The sequence below is a fragment of the Pseudopipra pipra genome, chromosome 21 (genome assembly GCF_036250125.1).
Source record: "Pseudopipra pipra isolate bDixPip1 chromosome 21, bDixPip1.hap1, whole genome shotgun sequence".
In the NCBI taxonomy this organism is placed as follows: Eukaryota; Metazoa; Chordata; class Aves; order Passeriformes; family Pipridae; genus Pseudopipra; species Pseudopipra pipra.
In genome coordinates this window covers 4,127,539-4,142,037 of record NC_087569.1, presented here as the reverse complement: position 1 = coordinate 4,142,037, position 14,499 = coordinate 4,127,539, and the positions used below count along the sequence as shown (strand labels likewise).

The following is a 14,499-nucleotide window of genomic DNA, read 5'->3' as shown; positions in this document are numbered from 1 at the left end:
TGGGGATAATGAAAATAGGACAGCTAAATTTAACAGCAAAATGACTTGTAAAAGAGCCACTTCTAACCTCCTCGCTGGTACTTGGAGTCAATAAAATGGTTAGAGCATGGATTTAGCTAAAATACTTTCCATTGGGAGACATTATGCATCTCCCATTTTATAATCTCTTGGAGCCATGTTGCAGCTGGTGGGTGGGGCGGGACCCTGTGGATGTGTCCAGAGCGATGTTGGGAGCATGGAACCCCACCATGGGAGCACCCACAGGGCCTGGGTCTCCTTCTGGGCTGATAACAGCACCCAGCACAGACACCCTCTTTGGCCATAGAACCCAAATGTTTGAAAAAAACCCACAGCCTAAACCCTCGTGGGCTTTTGCATGTCACCATTGCTCATGCCCACACCACCCCTGGCACTGCCACTCTTTAAATTACTTTATAACAGGGAATTCAGTAGGTTTGGGCTGGGACTGCTTATCTACATGGCCCTGCAAAGGTGTCTTGGTGGTGCCAGGTGGCTGGTGTGCCAGCTAACACACCTCCCTGCCTCTGCCAGGTGGTTGTCGAGGGACAGTGCCCTGCTGGGGCTGTCCAGCTGTTAAATTACCTGCCCAACACGGCACTCACCAGCCTGGAGATGCTGAGGGCACAGGGCTGTGATGCTTTTGGGTGTGGTGCAGGCACTGGTGGTGCAGGGCTTGTTTTCTGTTGGTTGTGACAATAAATATATTCCTGCAACACCTAAACGAAAAATAAAAACAGAATTAGTGGAAAGAGGTTTTGATCAGCCTCCTGTGTAAAGTGCAGCTCGTGGGGGGGCCCCTGACCCGCTGCACTGAAACTCACACGCAGCAGGGACCTCGGGGCTGGCTTTATCTGGGGTTCCCACAGACACAAACTCATGTGATGGTGTCAATGCACACCACATTCATTTCCTCTGAATAAACTTTTGTATCTCTTGGCCACTTCCAAGCAGAGCAGGCAGGAGGCCCCGGGGCTGCTCTGCCTGGAGCGATGAGGTGCAAAGACTGCGGATGCTGCTGGAGGCTGCAGCAGGTCCCGGGCACTGAGGACGGGTTTTCCCTGGGCCCAGTGCTGAGCTGGGCTTGACCTGAGCAGCATGAAAACAAGGGATCAAATGGGACAAGACAGGGACACAGAGGGTAACACTGGAAGTGTTCAAGGCCAAGTTGGAGGGGGCTTTGAGCAACCTGGTCTAGTGAAGGTGTCCCTGCCCATGGTGGTCTTTAAGGTTCCTTTCTACCCAAACCAGGGGATTCTGATTCTAAAACCAGGTAGAGATAAGGAAAATGAGCCCATCAAGCTCCATGGCCCACCAGAGGGGAATATGGAAGCAGAAACAGCAAACGAGGTCCTAAAATCTGTGTTTGTGTCCAGGGTTGCAAAGCCCCAGGACCAGATTGCCCAAATGCTCTCCTGGGTCAGCTGGCATTGACTAATCCCCAGCACCAGTCTTGGCCTCATCCAGCATCTCCAGTCCCAGCGGAGCCAGATGCCAAGGGCATTGAGGGCTGGTGACCCTCTGAGGGTATCCCTGGCAGTTCTGCACAGGGTCAGCGCAGGGCTCCATCCACAGCTGCTAAAGCAACTCCTTCCCCCTGCCCATTAAAGAGGCTCAGCCTGCAAAAAACTGGTGTTTGTAAGGGAGACATTTGGAAATGTGAGTGCATCCTTGCTTTGAGCTGGGACATGGACACAGAGGATGGAGGAGCTGCTGGAGCACAAAAAGGGTGCTCTGAAAGCCTCTTCATGGGGATCAACCCCACCCACACCCACAAAAACAAAACTGTGGAAGGCATAAAAGCCTTTCTAGGCTCTCAGACATAGGTTTTCCAAAAACTTATTGGGGAGAGGGGGGGGAGGAAACCCAAAAATAAGAGATGAGGCTCATTACACAACCCGGACTCATGCTTGGCAGAGTCCAGCACAGAGCTCTGAATTTCAGCACAAAAATGTGCAGCACGCTCAGATCTGTGGATGGGGAGGAGTAACACAGAGGCAAGGAGATGTAAAATATGACAGCGGGTGCAAAGGGGACCTTGCTGTGGTTGAGGCTGCCAAGAAGAGCCCCTGAGAGCCGATGGCTCTTCCCAACAATTTTGGCTGGCACAGACCCCCTTGCCCTCACCAGCCACGGGAGATGGTGACACTGCTCTGCTGGCAATGGGAAGGGGAGGGTGGAAAAAAAATTGGCAAATGAGAGCAAGCAAGGTCCTGCAAAACAGCATGTTCAGTTTTCTTTCCAATTTTAACTTGTCCCTGACCCTTCTTCGCTCCTTCCCAGCAGGGCTGGCTCCGCTCCGTGCTTGTCCCGTGCTGCGACGCCCCGGCACAGGGAGATGTTTTCGGAGGTGCTCACCCCTCAGAAGTGGCATTTCCACCCCCATTTGCTGTGACAACTGGAAATATTTCAGTGGTGGTTTAGCCAACGCCAAAGCAAACATGAACCTGAGATGCTGGGGGGAAAAGGGTGTCAGTGGCCCTGTGGCCACTGAGGCCACTGGAAGTGTGGATGCACATCCCATGGGACAGCTGGACAACTGCCATGGGGTACAGGGACCCCTGGTTTGGTTTCTTTGGGAGGGTAATCCCTATTTTCTGAATCATGTCTCCAAAAGACAAGCATAGCCCCAGTGGTGATGGTCCCCAGGGGTGTAGGGACCAATACAACATCAAGTGGGGAATTTGGGGTGGTTTTGCCTCCACCACGTCCTGAGACAGCACTGCACCCTCAGGGGTGGCTGGTCTGGGGGACCATTGAGGGTCACCTCCAGCCATGGCAGGGGTGGTCCTCATGCTCTGACACTGGAAAGAACACGGTCTACATCTGGAAAGAGGAGGCCAAGCAATGGCCCTTTCCCAAAACCAGCATTTGCCAGGGTATCCCATGTGCCTCTGTGTGACCCACTGTGGGTCACGGAGCTTTTGGCTTTCCCTGTGCAGCACCTTTCTCCTGCTCACAGCACTGGGAAGGGGCACACGGGGCCACATCCCAGCAAAACCACACCAAGGGCGGACGTTGCCATGAACACAGATTTGCTCCAAAACAGGATCCACAGCTGCATCAGGATTTTCCACTCTAAACATCACCGTGGGCAGAGCTCCGGGTGATGCGGAGATGGGAACGCACGGCCCCAGGCCCTGTGGCATCCTCCCAGAGGAGGCCAAGTCACTTAATTACCATTTATTTCATAATTATTTCTTGTGGAGGTCATTGCAGGGCTTATTTAATCCTCCCCTCTCAGCTGGGGGTGATAAGGTGATGACTATTCTGGACGCAGTCAAAATTAGCACTGTTATTCGTATTCTTGTGCCCCAAGAGCAAATTAAAAAATTCCCAACAGTCACATCATGCCACTCTGTTCATTTTGCCTTTGTTATCCCATGCCAGGCACAAGCTCAGCTCCATTTCTAGTTTGGCTCCTCTGAAAACCCACAAGAAATCCTGATCTGGTGAGCACAACTCCTTTTACGGATGAAAAATGCCCTCAGGCACTCCCATACAGCTCCATGGGCTCCCAAATGTCCCCCGAATTAGCCACAAACTGGACAAGAAAAGCAAAAAAAAAAAAAATAAAAAGGTAAAAAAACCCCAACAACAACAGCAACTAGACAAAAACCCAAGAGTCGTCCAGTAAAATCGCTTTTATTTCTGTAATTTTCTAAGTATAAAACAAATCAGCTCAATATTGTGTGAACAGAGTGGATTGTATGGATGTGACCACGAGGAGCCTTCCCACGTCTTCCCGGCACACCTGGCTATTTACAGTCAGACAAAGGACACGATTTAGGAAGCGGTAATTTAGTGGAAAAATATCTCTCGTATAATAAAATAGGAAACCTCATTTCTTTCAGTTCTGTCCCTCAGTTAACACCCTCCCACCCCCCCCCCAAGTTATAATGATTTATCTTTTGCTACAGAGCACGAACTCAGAGATTTCTAGATTTGGCTGTTCAGGCATCTCATATAAAAAATAATCAACATATTCCCAGACCCAAGCCACTGAGGGCACCCCCTGGCAGCTCAGTGGTCACCCTCCTCTTGGTCCCAAGTGCCTGGACTGACCCACCCCTGAGGTACCCACGGCCCCATCACTCCAGGCACACACAGATTTTGGCTCATTTAATGCCCCACCCAGACCAAAAGCTGAATGGCACCACGAGGAAAGGTCCAGGGAGCATAATTCACTGTGTTTCCCTTTCCTCACTGCAGCCCTGCAAACCCTAACCCTAACCTTGCCATGCAAGCTCTGCACAGGCTGAAACCTTCTCCTTGGTCCCAAAAACCTGAGTCCACACTGTTTCCCCTGACAGAAAATGCCACTGCAGAACTGGGGGAAAAAACCAACTCAGGTGGGCCTGAATCTCTGGCATCATTTATAGAAGGTGGTGGCCATGGCAGGTATGGTCCAAAAATCACAATAAGTCTTAGGAGTTGGTATTGGGGACTCTGGTGTGTTTGAGGTTCAGGAGTGACATGATGCCAAGGTCACAACCTCATGAACATCTCCCAGCCTGAGCCCCTGCACAGCAATTATTTGAGGAGTTTTGGTGGAGCAGGACCCTGTCTGGGGAGCAGCACTATCAACCTGATGCACAAGAGAAGAAACAAAAATTAATGCTGAATTTTCCTATTGCTTCTCCAGCTACTTCTACCATCCACACCGTGAGCAGAAACTCCGGTTCCATCCCAGGTTTGATGTTTTTACAGGAACAAAGTCCCCTCCAGTAGAGCCTGTCCCTCCAGCTGACCTCTCCAGAGCCTGGTGGTACCATCCAGCCTTGGCATCAGAAACACACACAGGGCATCTCCCCAATGCCAAAGCCTCAAACACACAAATCCCAAACCTCATCCACGCCCCGAGCCCTACGGCGGCCACACAACACAAATAAAACACAGGATGCACTACTTTGCTCTTTTTCCTTTTCCAACCTGCCTCCCCACGGGATCACACACCACAGGGGGAAGAGCTCACCCAGCAACTGCCCACAATGACACAACATCCCAAAACAGTACAAAAGACTTTCCACAGCTGCTGCCCAAAGCTGATCCGCTGGGTGTTTGCCCTGGGGAGATGGGACCCTCCCCACCCACCCTGGCTGTACCCCAGCACGGTGCTTGGCCCCTGAGGAAGGAGTATAAAGTGCTCATGGATAATCCCATGCTGCCACCCCAGCACATCCTATGCCCTGCACCTCGTGGAGGATCTGCCACAGCAGCCCACCGATGTTAAAGGTCTTGCTGGAAAGACCTAAGTTTTATTTAAAGCCTCCGAATATGCCAGGCAGCACCATCAAAATAAAACTAAAAAGGAAATCATTCCTAAACTCTGTTGCCAAAAAAAGCAAGGAGCCCAGAGGTTTGCCTCCAAGCTGCTTTTTTTAACAAACTCCTGGGCAAAGCAGCCACCCAGAGCCCATCTCCCTTGTATTGCACGTTTAGATGCCCTGGTAAGACCCAAGACCTGATCCTGAAGTGATGGTCTTGGCTTTAGGATCTCCATGTTTCCACAAGAACATGGTCCAGCCCAGCAGGCTGTTGGTGGCACACATGCAATAAATAACTACTCTGTGATTTATCCTGACCCTTCACCGAAGAATAAAAGAAAAAATAATTACATCTCTGGATATTTTTCTACATCATTAAGATATCTGAAGAATAAGCCTCTGTAATCAAAGAGAATGGAGTGAAACCTGTATTCCAAGTAATTAAAGGATGGGGGGAAGAGAGATGTGTTCAGCCACTCAGAAAGGGAAATGATGTGACAAAATGGTCCCTCCTAGCAAGGGGGACTCCTGCAGGTTACCTGTGCTATCTTCTAGGTAGATCTGAAGGCTCACAATAGAAACCAAACTGAATTTGTTGCTGCTGGAAAGAACAAGCCTTTGGCTGGGACCCAGCTCTGGTTTGTTGCCCACGAAGGCTCAGGGTTTGGTGACTCACACCTGCGACCCAACAACTGCATGAACACACTGACCCTGCCCAGGCTTTTACACCAGGAACTCCTCCACACACACACATACACAAATTTGGATAAAATTAATAATCCCCCAGCGCACCTCAAGTCCAGGGAAAACACTGTTAACTCAGGAGGTGCAATGGATGGGCCAAGCAGGTTCCTGCAGGCACAATGTCCCAGGGAGATGCCATAGGGCAGCTGAAAGCTTTGCTGGGCCCTCCCAATAGGGCTGGGATGCTCTGAATCCAGTCTGGCCTCTGAATCCAGATCAGACTCTCCCAAACTGATTTTCAGCCTCAGGGAAACACAGAAGCTGTTTCCTCTGATGTCCTCGAGCTGGTACTGGATTAAATTCCCACTGGTTATTTTTCTGCACAGAGAGATGGAACTGGACTCAGACATCTTGGACAACTTTTCCAACCTAAACAATTCTATTGTGTACTAAAATAAGGTGAAATCCACCCTTTTGGGGAAAGGCAAATCACACATCTACAGCATTAGTCTTACTGAAGCCTTATCTTGAAGGCTTGAGCAGTACCTGGGTCATACCCTGGTCCTCTGCACCAGGGTGAACCTCATCCACGGTGAAAATCTTTGAAGAGGAACTGGTTGTCCCATGGGATCAACTAATTAAATCAATTAGACAGAACACATTTGAAAAATAAAACTTCTTCAAGACAAAGTATAATAAGATTTAAAAAAAAAATCAGCAACAATCTTCTAACCACAGAGTATCTATAAAGATCTTTTTAAAGAGCTCCATATTAAAATTCCTTGAATACATTATATATTAAATACAGTAACAACATTTCATGCAAGGTTTTCTGTACAATAAATCAGCTCAGTAGTATAACAATTCTGTACATTCCCATTGGTCTGGGGGCTCTGCTCATCTTCAATGCTGGTGATGGAGAAAAGAAAGGAGGGATGATATTTGGCACCTACTGTACAGAAGAAGAGTAGCTCTTGCCCAGGTGAAACAGAAAAGCACTGGAAGCTTTTAAGAGGCAAAAAGTAGAAGAAAAAACCCAACAGCGAAGGAGCAAAATGCTACCCCAAACCCTGGCTCTAGTGCTGCTGCTGGAATGTAAGAGAAAGGAAAGATAGAGGCTCTGGCTAGTTAAATATTATCAGGATGGATCATAGGGGACCATGAGGAAAACAGGGGGGAGGATTTGGAGAGCAGGAGAAGAAACCACCCACTCTCAGCTTCTCAGCTGATGTGGTTTGATGGAGACAGATCAATTCACTGGATCCCAAACCCACTCCTGAGCTACCAACCCTCACTGCAGCCTGTCTCGCTCCTGCTGCGGAAAAATCCCAAGAGGGCAAAATAAACTTGGTGCCTTACAAAAAGGGATGTCACAACAAACACCACCCATGGAGAAAGACCACGTTATGTACAAGCATACATTCATTCCCATCTTGATCCCTTGGCAAGGATGCCCTGTGCAAGACAGCGATGTTCTCCAAAGCAGAGGACACGAAGCCATGGACATGCTCCTGAAGACTTAAGCTCTACTCCTGCTAGGGAAGTAGTTAAAAATCCACTGAGGGATGAAAGTGTGACCAGGAGGGAGTGGTGGACATGAGGAATGCAAAGGTGGGTGTCCCCATGCTTTGCTTTACATGTCTGCCCCTACGAGGAGGAGGGTGGTTCATATAGTGCAGATGGGATGTGAGAAGGTGTGGGATGGAGAAGGACAGACAAGGCTACGTCATGCTTTGGTGTTGGATGAGCCTGAGAAGGTGCTGGGCTTTCCACAACGCAGGGATCAAACAGGACAGCACGATAAATAGGGAGAACTTTGCCTTCCACCACAGGCACCTGATCTCAATGTACAAACACACATCTGTGAGATCCACACCACCGTCGGGCACACTCTGAAGGTATTCCCAGACTCTGTGGCCACTGGAGTGGCCAGCAGAGCAGCAGTGATGAAATCACCAAGGGTCAGAGACCCCAACACACGACCCCCTCACCTCTCTCCCTGCCCTCACCCACTGCCAAGCCCTTTCTGGCCCCAGAAGCTGCCCTCGTTCACCCCATCCCCTTGGGGGATGCAGCCTCCCATCTGCGCCCAAAACCCCGACTGCTCCCCTTCGTGGAGGATGCCCTGCCTGAGCTCACCCGGCCAGGGCGAAAATTGGAAAGAGGATCTCAAATTTGGCAGGAACAAACCCCCAAGGAACCGCGTTGCAACGACCCAGGTCCACACAGCTCCATCCCCAAACCCAACGCCAGCTGTCCAGTAATTGCACTCGTATGTACAGGAAAAAGAAAGCTACGAAACAAAACAAAATCAGTATTTTTCTTTTCGACGATTCACCCGCATTTGTCTGATAGTCGGACACATGCATGTCCTGCTGGCTTCTAGTGATGGTCACACATGCAAGACTTCAGTCCGAGTTACAAGTTAGGGATCCTTTAGTTCAGAGTGTTGCCTTTGTGTCATTCATTTCTTGTCCTCTTCTCCTGAAACGAAGCAAAAAAAAAAAAAAAAAAAGAGAGAAGGAAAAGTATTGGTGAGGGTTCAAAGCAAACCAGCTCCCTGTTTTTGTTATCAAGAGTGGCTGCTCTTGGTTGATCCCAAAAGGGGACCTGGGATCCTGTCTGCACAGAGCTGGTCCTACTGCAGCCACAGAGCCAGTCCTACTGCAGCTCAGGCTGAGACAGGAGGAGGAGGATGCTGGTCCCTGGGTGAGGAAGGGCTTGGCACACTCAGCCTGCAGGAGGCAGGAAAAGGGGTGAGGTGAAGCCATACAGGCACAGAAATGGGAAGATGAGCAGGCAGGATGCCTTGCTACTGCTCCTAATGAGGGATCACCCTGGAAAGGCAGTGACTCAGAGAGAAAGGAAAGTCACTGCATCCCATCAGCCGTCCCTGCCACAGCCAGATCTGTGGATGCTGCTCTTTGGGCTGACACCACTTACACACAATACACATATATTTACCTCCAGAACAATGAGCAAGGACCAATCTACTCATCACAGCCACTGTTCCAGCCCCAGGGCTGCCCTCCTCCCTTCTCCCTCCCTCCAGATGGATGGGCTAGGACAGGGAAGGTAACAGGCAACACATGGCCTGAAGGAAAGCTACAGTATTCAGCTTGAACTCCATGTGAGCAGCCTCAAAATCTCTGCCAGAGCTTGACTTGCATCAACCAGACCCTCAATTTTCAAGCAGTTGACAGGAGTGTCCCTGACCCCCTGAGGCAGCAGCTGCCCTCCAGCCCGGGGCAGCTCACTCTGCCCAGAAACAGGTTTTATTTCTTAAAAAAACCCACCCACAAGCAGCACTTCCTAAGAAATCACTTATCGGGAATCTTTCAGCTGCATTTCTCTCTCTTTCATCACTGCACATATCACCAAACACATCTCACAGGGGACTGCTGTTACTGTGCTCTTGATAAATAGGGGTCCTGCCCGGGGTTACCCGCGAGCTCCGCGCCCGCTGCCAACCCTGGTGCCGACAAGCTTCCAGGGGAATTAATAAATAACAGGGGAGAGGGAGGGAAAAAGCCTTTTTGCAACTTCTGCCAAAACTTTTTGCAGTGCTGGCTGGAGAGCCCAGCCCAGCTGTCCCAAGATCAAATGGCTTGTTGCAATGGCAGCATCCCCCCAGATAACCCCCACACCTCCAGATAACCCCCACACCGTGGGCTTTGGTGCACAGCAGGGATGCTGGTGACTGCACTGTATTAAATCTCAGAACAATAATCAAAATTCATCTCCTCCCCATTTAAGGGGTGTCCCTTCAGCATCTCCAGCAGCTGAACAGTCCCTACCAGGTGACTCACCAGTGGTTATTCACCAGCCATGGCACTTCCCCTAAACACACTGCCCTGTGGTTGTGCAAACAGGGAGGAAGCCATGGCATGGGGCAGACAGGCACAGGGAAGGGACATGGCTGCAGTGTTTGCTCTTCAAAATGCTACTCTCAGGCCTCTAAATAACCCAATCCTGGCACAGAGCAACTCAGGTGTTTCCATGAGCCCTGCAACAGTCGAGGGTCTGGCTCTCACTCAGCTTTAGGAGGATGCAGGTCCTGCATGCCAGTGTCTTCTGTCCTCCCCTCACACTGGTGACAGGAACAGGGGTAATGCAGGACCTGTTTGCAGGAATGATGAATGATGGAGCAGTGATGATCCATCTGGATCTTGCCTCACACCAAACCTCCCAGGGGGGGTCACAGCCCTTCAACACCTGCAAACCAGCAGCTGAACAACGCGAGTTCAGCTTCTGCAAGATCTGCTCCCCCCAGCACAGCTGAGGCTTTTGAGGAGGTTTTTCCTTATTGCTTTTGACTTTCCTCTTTACAAGTTCCTGTAAAAGGTGCTGCTGGAGGGATGCAGACTCCAGCTGCCAGCCTGGATCACTTCCTCCATCAAAGGAAACACCACAGCCCTTGTAGCTCTGAAAACTGCACGTCTCATCCATCACACCACGGCACCCCAAGCTTCATCCAAGAGCCCAAACCCCAGGAGAAAACCAAAAAGGAAATCCCTTTCCCATCCCAGGGCAGCAGCACTGTCAGCTTCCCTCTGTTCTTCCATTTCTAAAGCATGACACACCGACATAATAAAACAGGAGAGAGGGGGAAATAAAACCAAAGAGCAATGCAGCAGAGCTGGAAAATCCCGTGTGGAGATTCCAGCACTGAAAGGTGCAGCACTGCTCTCCTGCAGAGCATCCCACAGCTCAAGGGAGCGACTTGGCCCCTGGGGACACATTCCTCTGCCAGCGCCCAGCCAAGGTAGCTCCACACAGAGATTACCCTACAAGGGCAGGCCACGGCTGCAGGCGCTCCTTCCCCGCTCTGCCGTGCCAGGGAGAGGGATGCTGCCTCCTCCGCAGGGAACACGGGCAGGCAGCAGCCCCTCTGCTCCTGGGGGAGTGCTGGGGGGTTCCCTCATCCCCAGGTGCACAGAGGAAGATGAGGGTGAGCAGCTCTATTTCACTACTGCTGGTGGGTTCTGTGATGGGACAAGGAGATTTTGGTCCCTGCAGATTTTGGGCTGTCTCAGACGCCTGGCAGGGAGTGTGATGCACTTGTCACCACAGTGCCACTTCTGCCAGCCACTCTCCTCTGGGAGGATGCTGAAGCATAAAGGTGATGCCAGCTTGGCAGAGATGTGGCCAAAGCTCCCGTGGCAATGGAGATGCTCACCCAAGGGTGCGAATCCCACCTGCACATCAGCTGCGGCAGCAGGAGGCTGTGGGGCACTGTGCTGCCCACCAGGGAGGGAACAGAGACCCAAGCAGGGCAGTCATCACTTGCATCTGTAAAATCACCCCAGGGGCTTCTGTGCTCGCTGGGAGCAAGGACAAATGGGTGCATAAATGCCAATCTGCCACAAAACACACCCAAGTCAATTCCTGTGCATCAAAACTCCTGATTTTCAGTGATGCTGCTGCCGTCAGGGCAGGTGCATAGTTGTGTTGCAGAAAGCACCTGCTTCATGATTTGCCCCTGCTTTTGCCACAGCACAAGTGAGAAATGGTGATGCTCGAGCACCCAGGCAGGGCCTGCTGCTTAACATACTGAAAACAACCACAGTGGCAACTCCACCAGCTCTGATGGGTTTGCTTCAAGATGGTGAAGATGAGGAGGCCCAGGGACGGTGCAGGAGGGGAGCAGGGTGGCCTCAGCAGTGGGGTGAGGGTGCACAGAGTTACATGAGCACCAGGGTTATCTCAGTGTCCTCTCTAGGTCTGATACCTTTTGAGAACCACTCAGAAAAGGGACTTCTGCAAGGTCTTTGCACGGATGCCCGGAAACCATCCTCCTGCATGCCACAGGATTCAGAAAGAACAAACACTTCAGTGCATAGAGCATGGAAAATATTAAAGATACCAGAGCAAGAGGTACTTGAGGGTGGTCAGCCTGCCAGTGTGTATCTGTGTGACAGACCCTGAGAGGACTCATCTCCACGTTCCTGACCAGAACATCTGCAGCTCCCACCAAACCAACCCAGCTCAGCTCTGCACATTCACTTGCTCTCACACTCACACTGCCTCTCAAAACTGAGACAGCAGAAACCTCAGAGGGGGCCAGGAGGGGAAGAAAGCAGCCAGACATGCACAGTATGTGAGATGAAAGGTTGGACATGACCAGGATGATGGGGAGAAGAATGTAAAGCACTGAGACCACTGTGAAAACTGAAGAGTCTCAGCTTTCGGCCACTTCAAGGACAAGGAAAATCCAGCGTAATGGAAACACAAATTATCTAAATCTCATCAAAAGGAGAAACTTTTCCATGCAAAACCTGAATCAGCAGAATATACATTCTGCTCACAGCTATACATTTGCATTCCTCAGCTGAACACCCTTGGCCATCCCTCGGAAGGTCCCACGCTGGAGACCATCCCCAAGTGCTGCCTTGCAGAGATCAAGCCTGGCCTCTGGCCAAAACTGCCATCAAACAGCTACTTCACAAGCTTTTTAGACCTTATTTTGAAGCAAAACACAGAGGCCACTGTGGGAAAGGAGATCCTGTCTGGGTACAGGGTCCCTGGGCTCTGGTATTGGCTAGTTTTCTAAGCCACGTTCACCCAGACACATTCCAAGCAGGTCCCCACCACACACGAGCAAGACTTTGTAGGAAGCACAGGGCTACTGCATTCAGGGATGAGACATGTAGGAAGCCAACCCTTGCTCTGGAGTCTTGCAGGTTTTCAACTGGTGCTCCCCGCTCCACTCGGGTCTTACTGTCCTGAGAATGCCTGGTAAAAAAATCACAAGACCACACATAAAAGTGGCTTTTGGAGGTTTTTTCCCCCCTCTGCTTTTCAAAGCCCAGAGGAATTAGGAAGACAAAGAATTTCAATTACTTCTTTCAAATCCGATGATTGAAGCGTGATTTTGGCCCACGGCTGTGATTGAATAACTGCAGGGGAAACCCTGGCTGGGTGAGACACAGAGCAACCTGTGAGCATCAGCAGCATCATGGCCGTGGGGATGAGGGCAGCTCAGAGGACCCGGCACGCTGGGAGGAAACACTCTGAGCTGGCAGGATGGCACTTGGAAGGATCACATGCCTACCAGGAACCTTGCTGTGCTCAGAGCTGCGCAGGCAGAGCCAAAGAAAAGCCCTTCCTCCAGCACTGCTGAGACTTTAAGGAGAAATATGAAGTGTGGGAGAGAGACAGACTCATCCCCAGATCACAGATGGTGAAGTGAAGACCGAGGGCATGCATGGGATGCAAAACAGCCAGGAATCAACCAGTTCTCCTACACCCCAGCCCGGTGCCACGCCATGGATTGTTGCTACAGGCTTGTAATTGTGGGATAAAACAGACCTGGGTGTCTGGTGAGAGAAACAACAATTAAATAAAAATAAGCTAGAAACAATTTCTATCTGGTCTGTAAAAACAGGAGCCCCTGCACCTCTGTTTCTCTGAGCAATCACTGTGTTTATGCATCAGCTCAAGGCAGAAAGGAAGGCTGACATGAGCACCCCACCACACCAGGACCCACTGATGGGGAGGGCGGCCAGTTTGGGATCATTTCTTGCTTGCAGTAATTTCCCATCCCATATTTCCAGCTTTTTGCAGGGTTCTGCTCCATGAGAAACCAAACAGAGCTGTTAAAAAGGCCCAGATCCCTCCCTGACAGGCCTGGCCAGACCTGCCTTCAGCCCTGAAAGGCAAGAGTGGCTTTGCAGAGTTTTCCTGGATCATTACTACAGGGTGAAGGTAAAAGGAGGGGTTTGCTAGGACACAGGTTGCCTTAGGGGTGAAAAAAGGTTTGAGCGAGGTGATGCTGTGGAAGGACATTCAGTCCCCACACTCAGATTGTTCATCTGCCCCCAGAGCTTCCCCAGGCAAGGACAGTGTCTCTCCTGCCCTTCTTCTCCCTGCTATCACTGTCAGGGCAAGCACACCCCAAAAAATATTTTCCTGGACAGGGGACAGCCCCTGGCAGGCACAGCACCACCAGGCAGCCCTGGGCCCGCAGCCACCGCTGGGAAAACCTGTGGGTTTAACTCAGCCCCGAGATATCCCCCACAGCAAGTGAGGTTTTTTTCAAGAAATGAAAGGAAAGATGATATCATCTCTTTGGAGGGCTGCCTAAAATCCTGCTGTGATTTACAGCACAGAACCCAGGAGCACACGGGAATCTCTGCCCCGGTGTCACGGGAGCTGCTTCTCCTCTGTGTGTGCCACGGGCCAGATCCTGAGAGGTGCTGGCCAAGGGAAACCCCATTAAAACCACTTTATAAGGTGTTCAGCTCTCAGTTGATCTTAGCACAGAGGCAGCCAAGACAAGGCAAGGATGGACAGAGAGGGGTGGACAACTTGAGAGAAAAAAGGAAGGGATCCTGTTAGAAACCAGTATTTGATTTGTTCTACTTTATAAGTGAAGGGATCCAGTTCCTGGAGGTTTGAGAGGAGCTGGATAAACAATCCTTGGCAGGTTTACCCGGTGTTCCAGCTCCAAAGGGAGCATTTCAAGCAGGTGTAAGCACCAACTGCTCTGCCAGGCGTGGCACCAGGAAGGAAGGGAGTAGGAAGAAAA

The 14,499-nt window shown here is 50.8% G+C and overlaps 1 protein-coding gene across 2 annotated transcripts in view; it reads right to left on the bottom strand.

Moving 5' to 3' along the window:
* Positions 1 to 3,647: 3,647 nt before the first annotated feature.
* The window catches only part of ATP2A3 (ATPase sarcoplasmic/endoplasmic reticulum Ca2+ transporting 3), a 52,500-nt gene continuing 41,648 nt past the window's right edge, over positions 3,648 to 14,499 (bottom strand). Inside the window, exons 21-22 of one of the 2 annotated variants that reach the window (XM_064677750.1) lie at positions 12,632 to 12,704; positions 3,648 to 8,453 (exon numbers count right to left, since the gene is read on the bottom strand). In XM_064677750.1, the coding sequence (XP_064533820.1) occupies positions 8,411 to 8,453; positions 12,632 to 12,704 (116 nt within the window). In that variant the 3' untranslated portion in view covers positions 3,648 to 8,410. The remainder of the gene's footprint in view (positions 8,454 to 12,631; positions 12,705 to 14,499) is intronic. The other variant, XM_064677751.1, reaches the window with a different exon arrangement.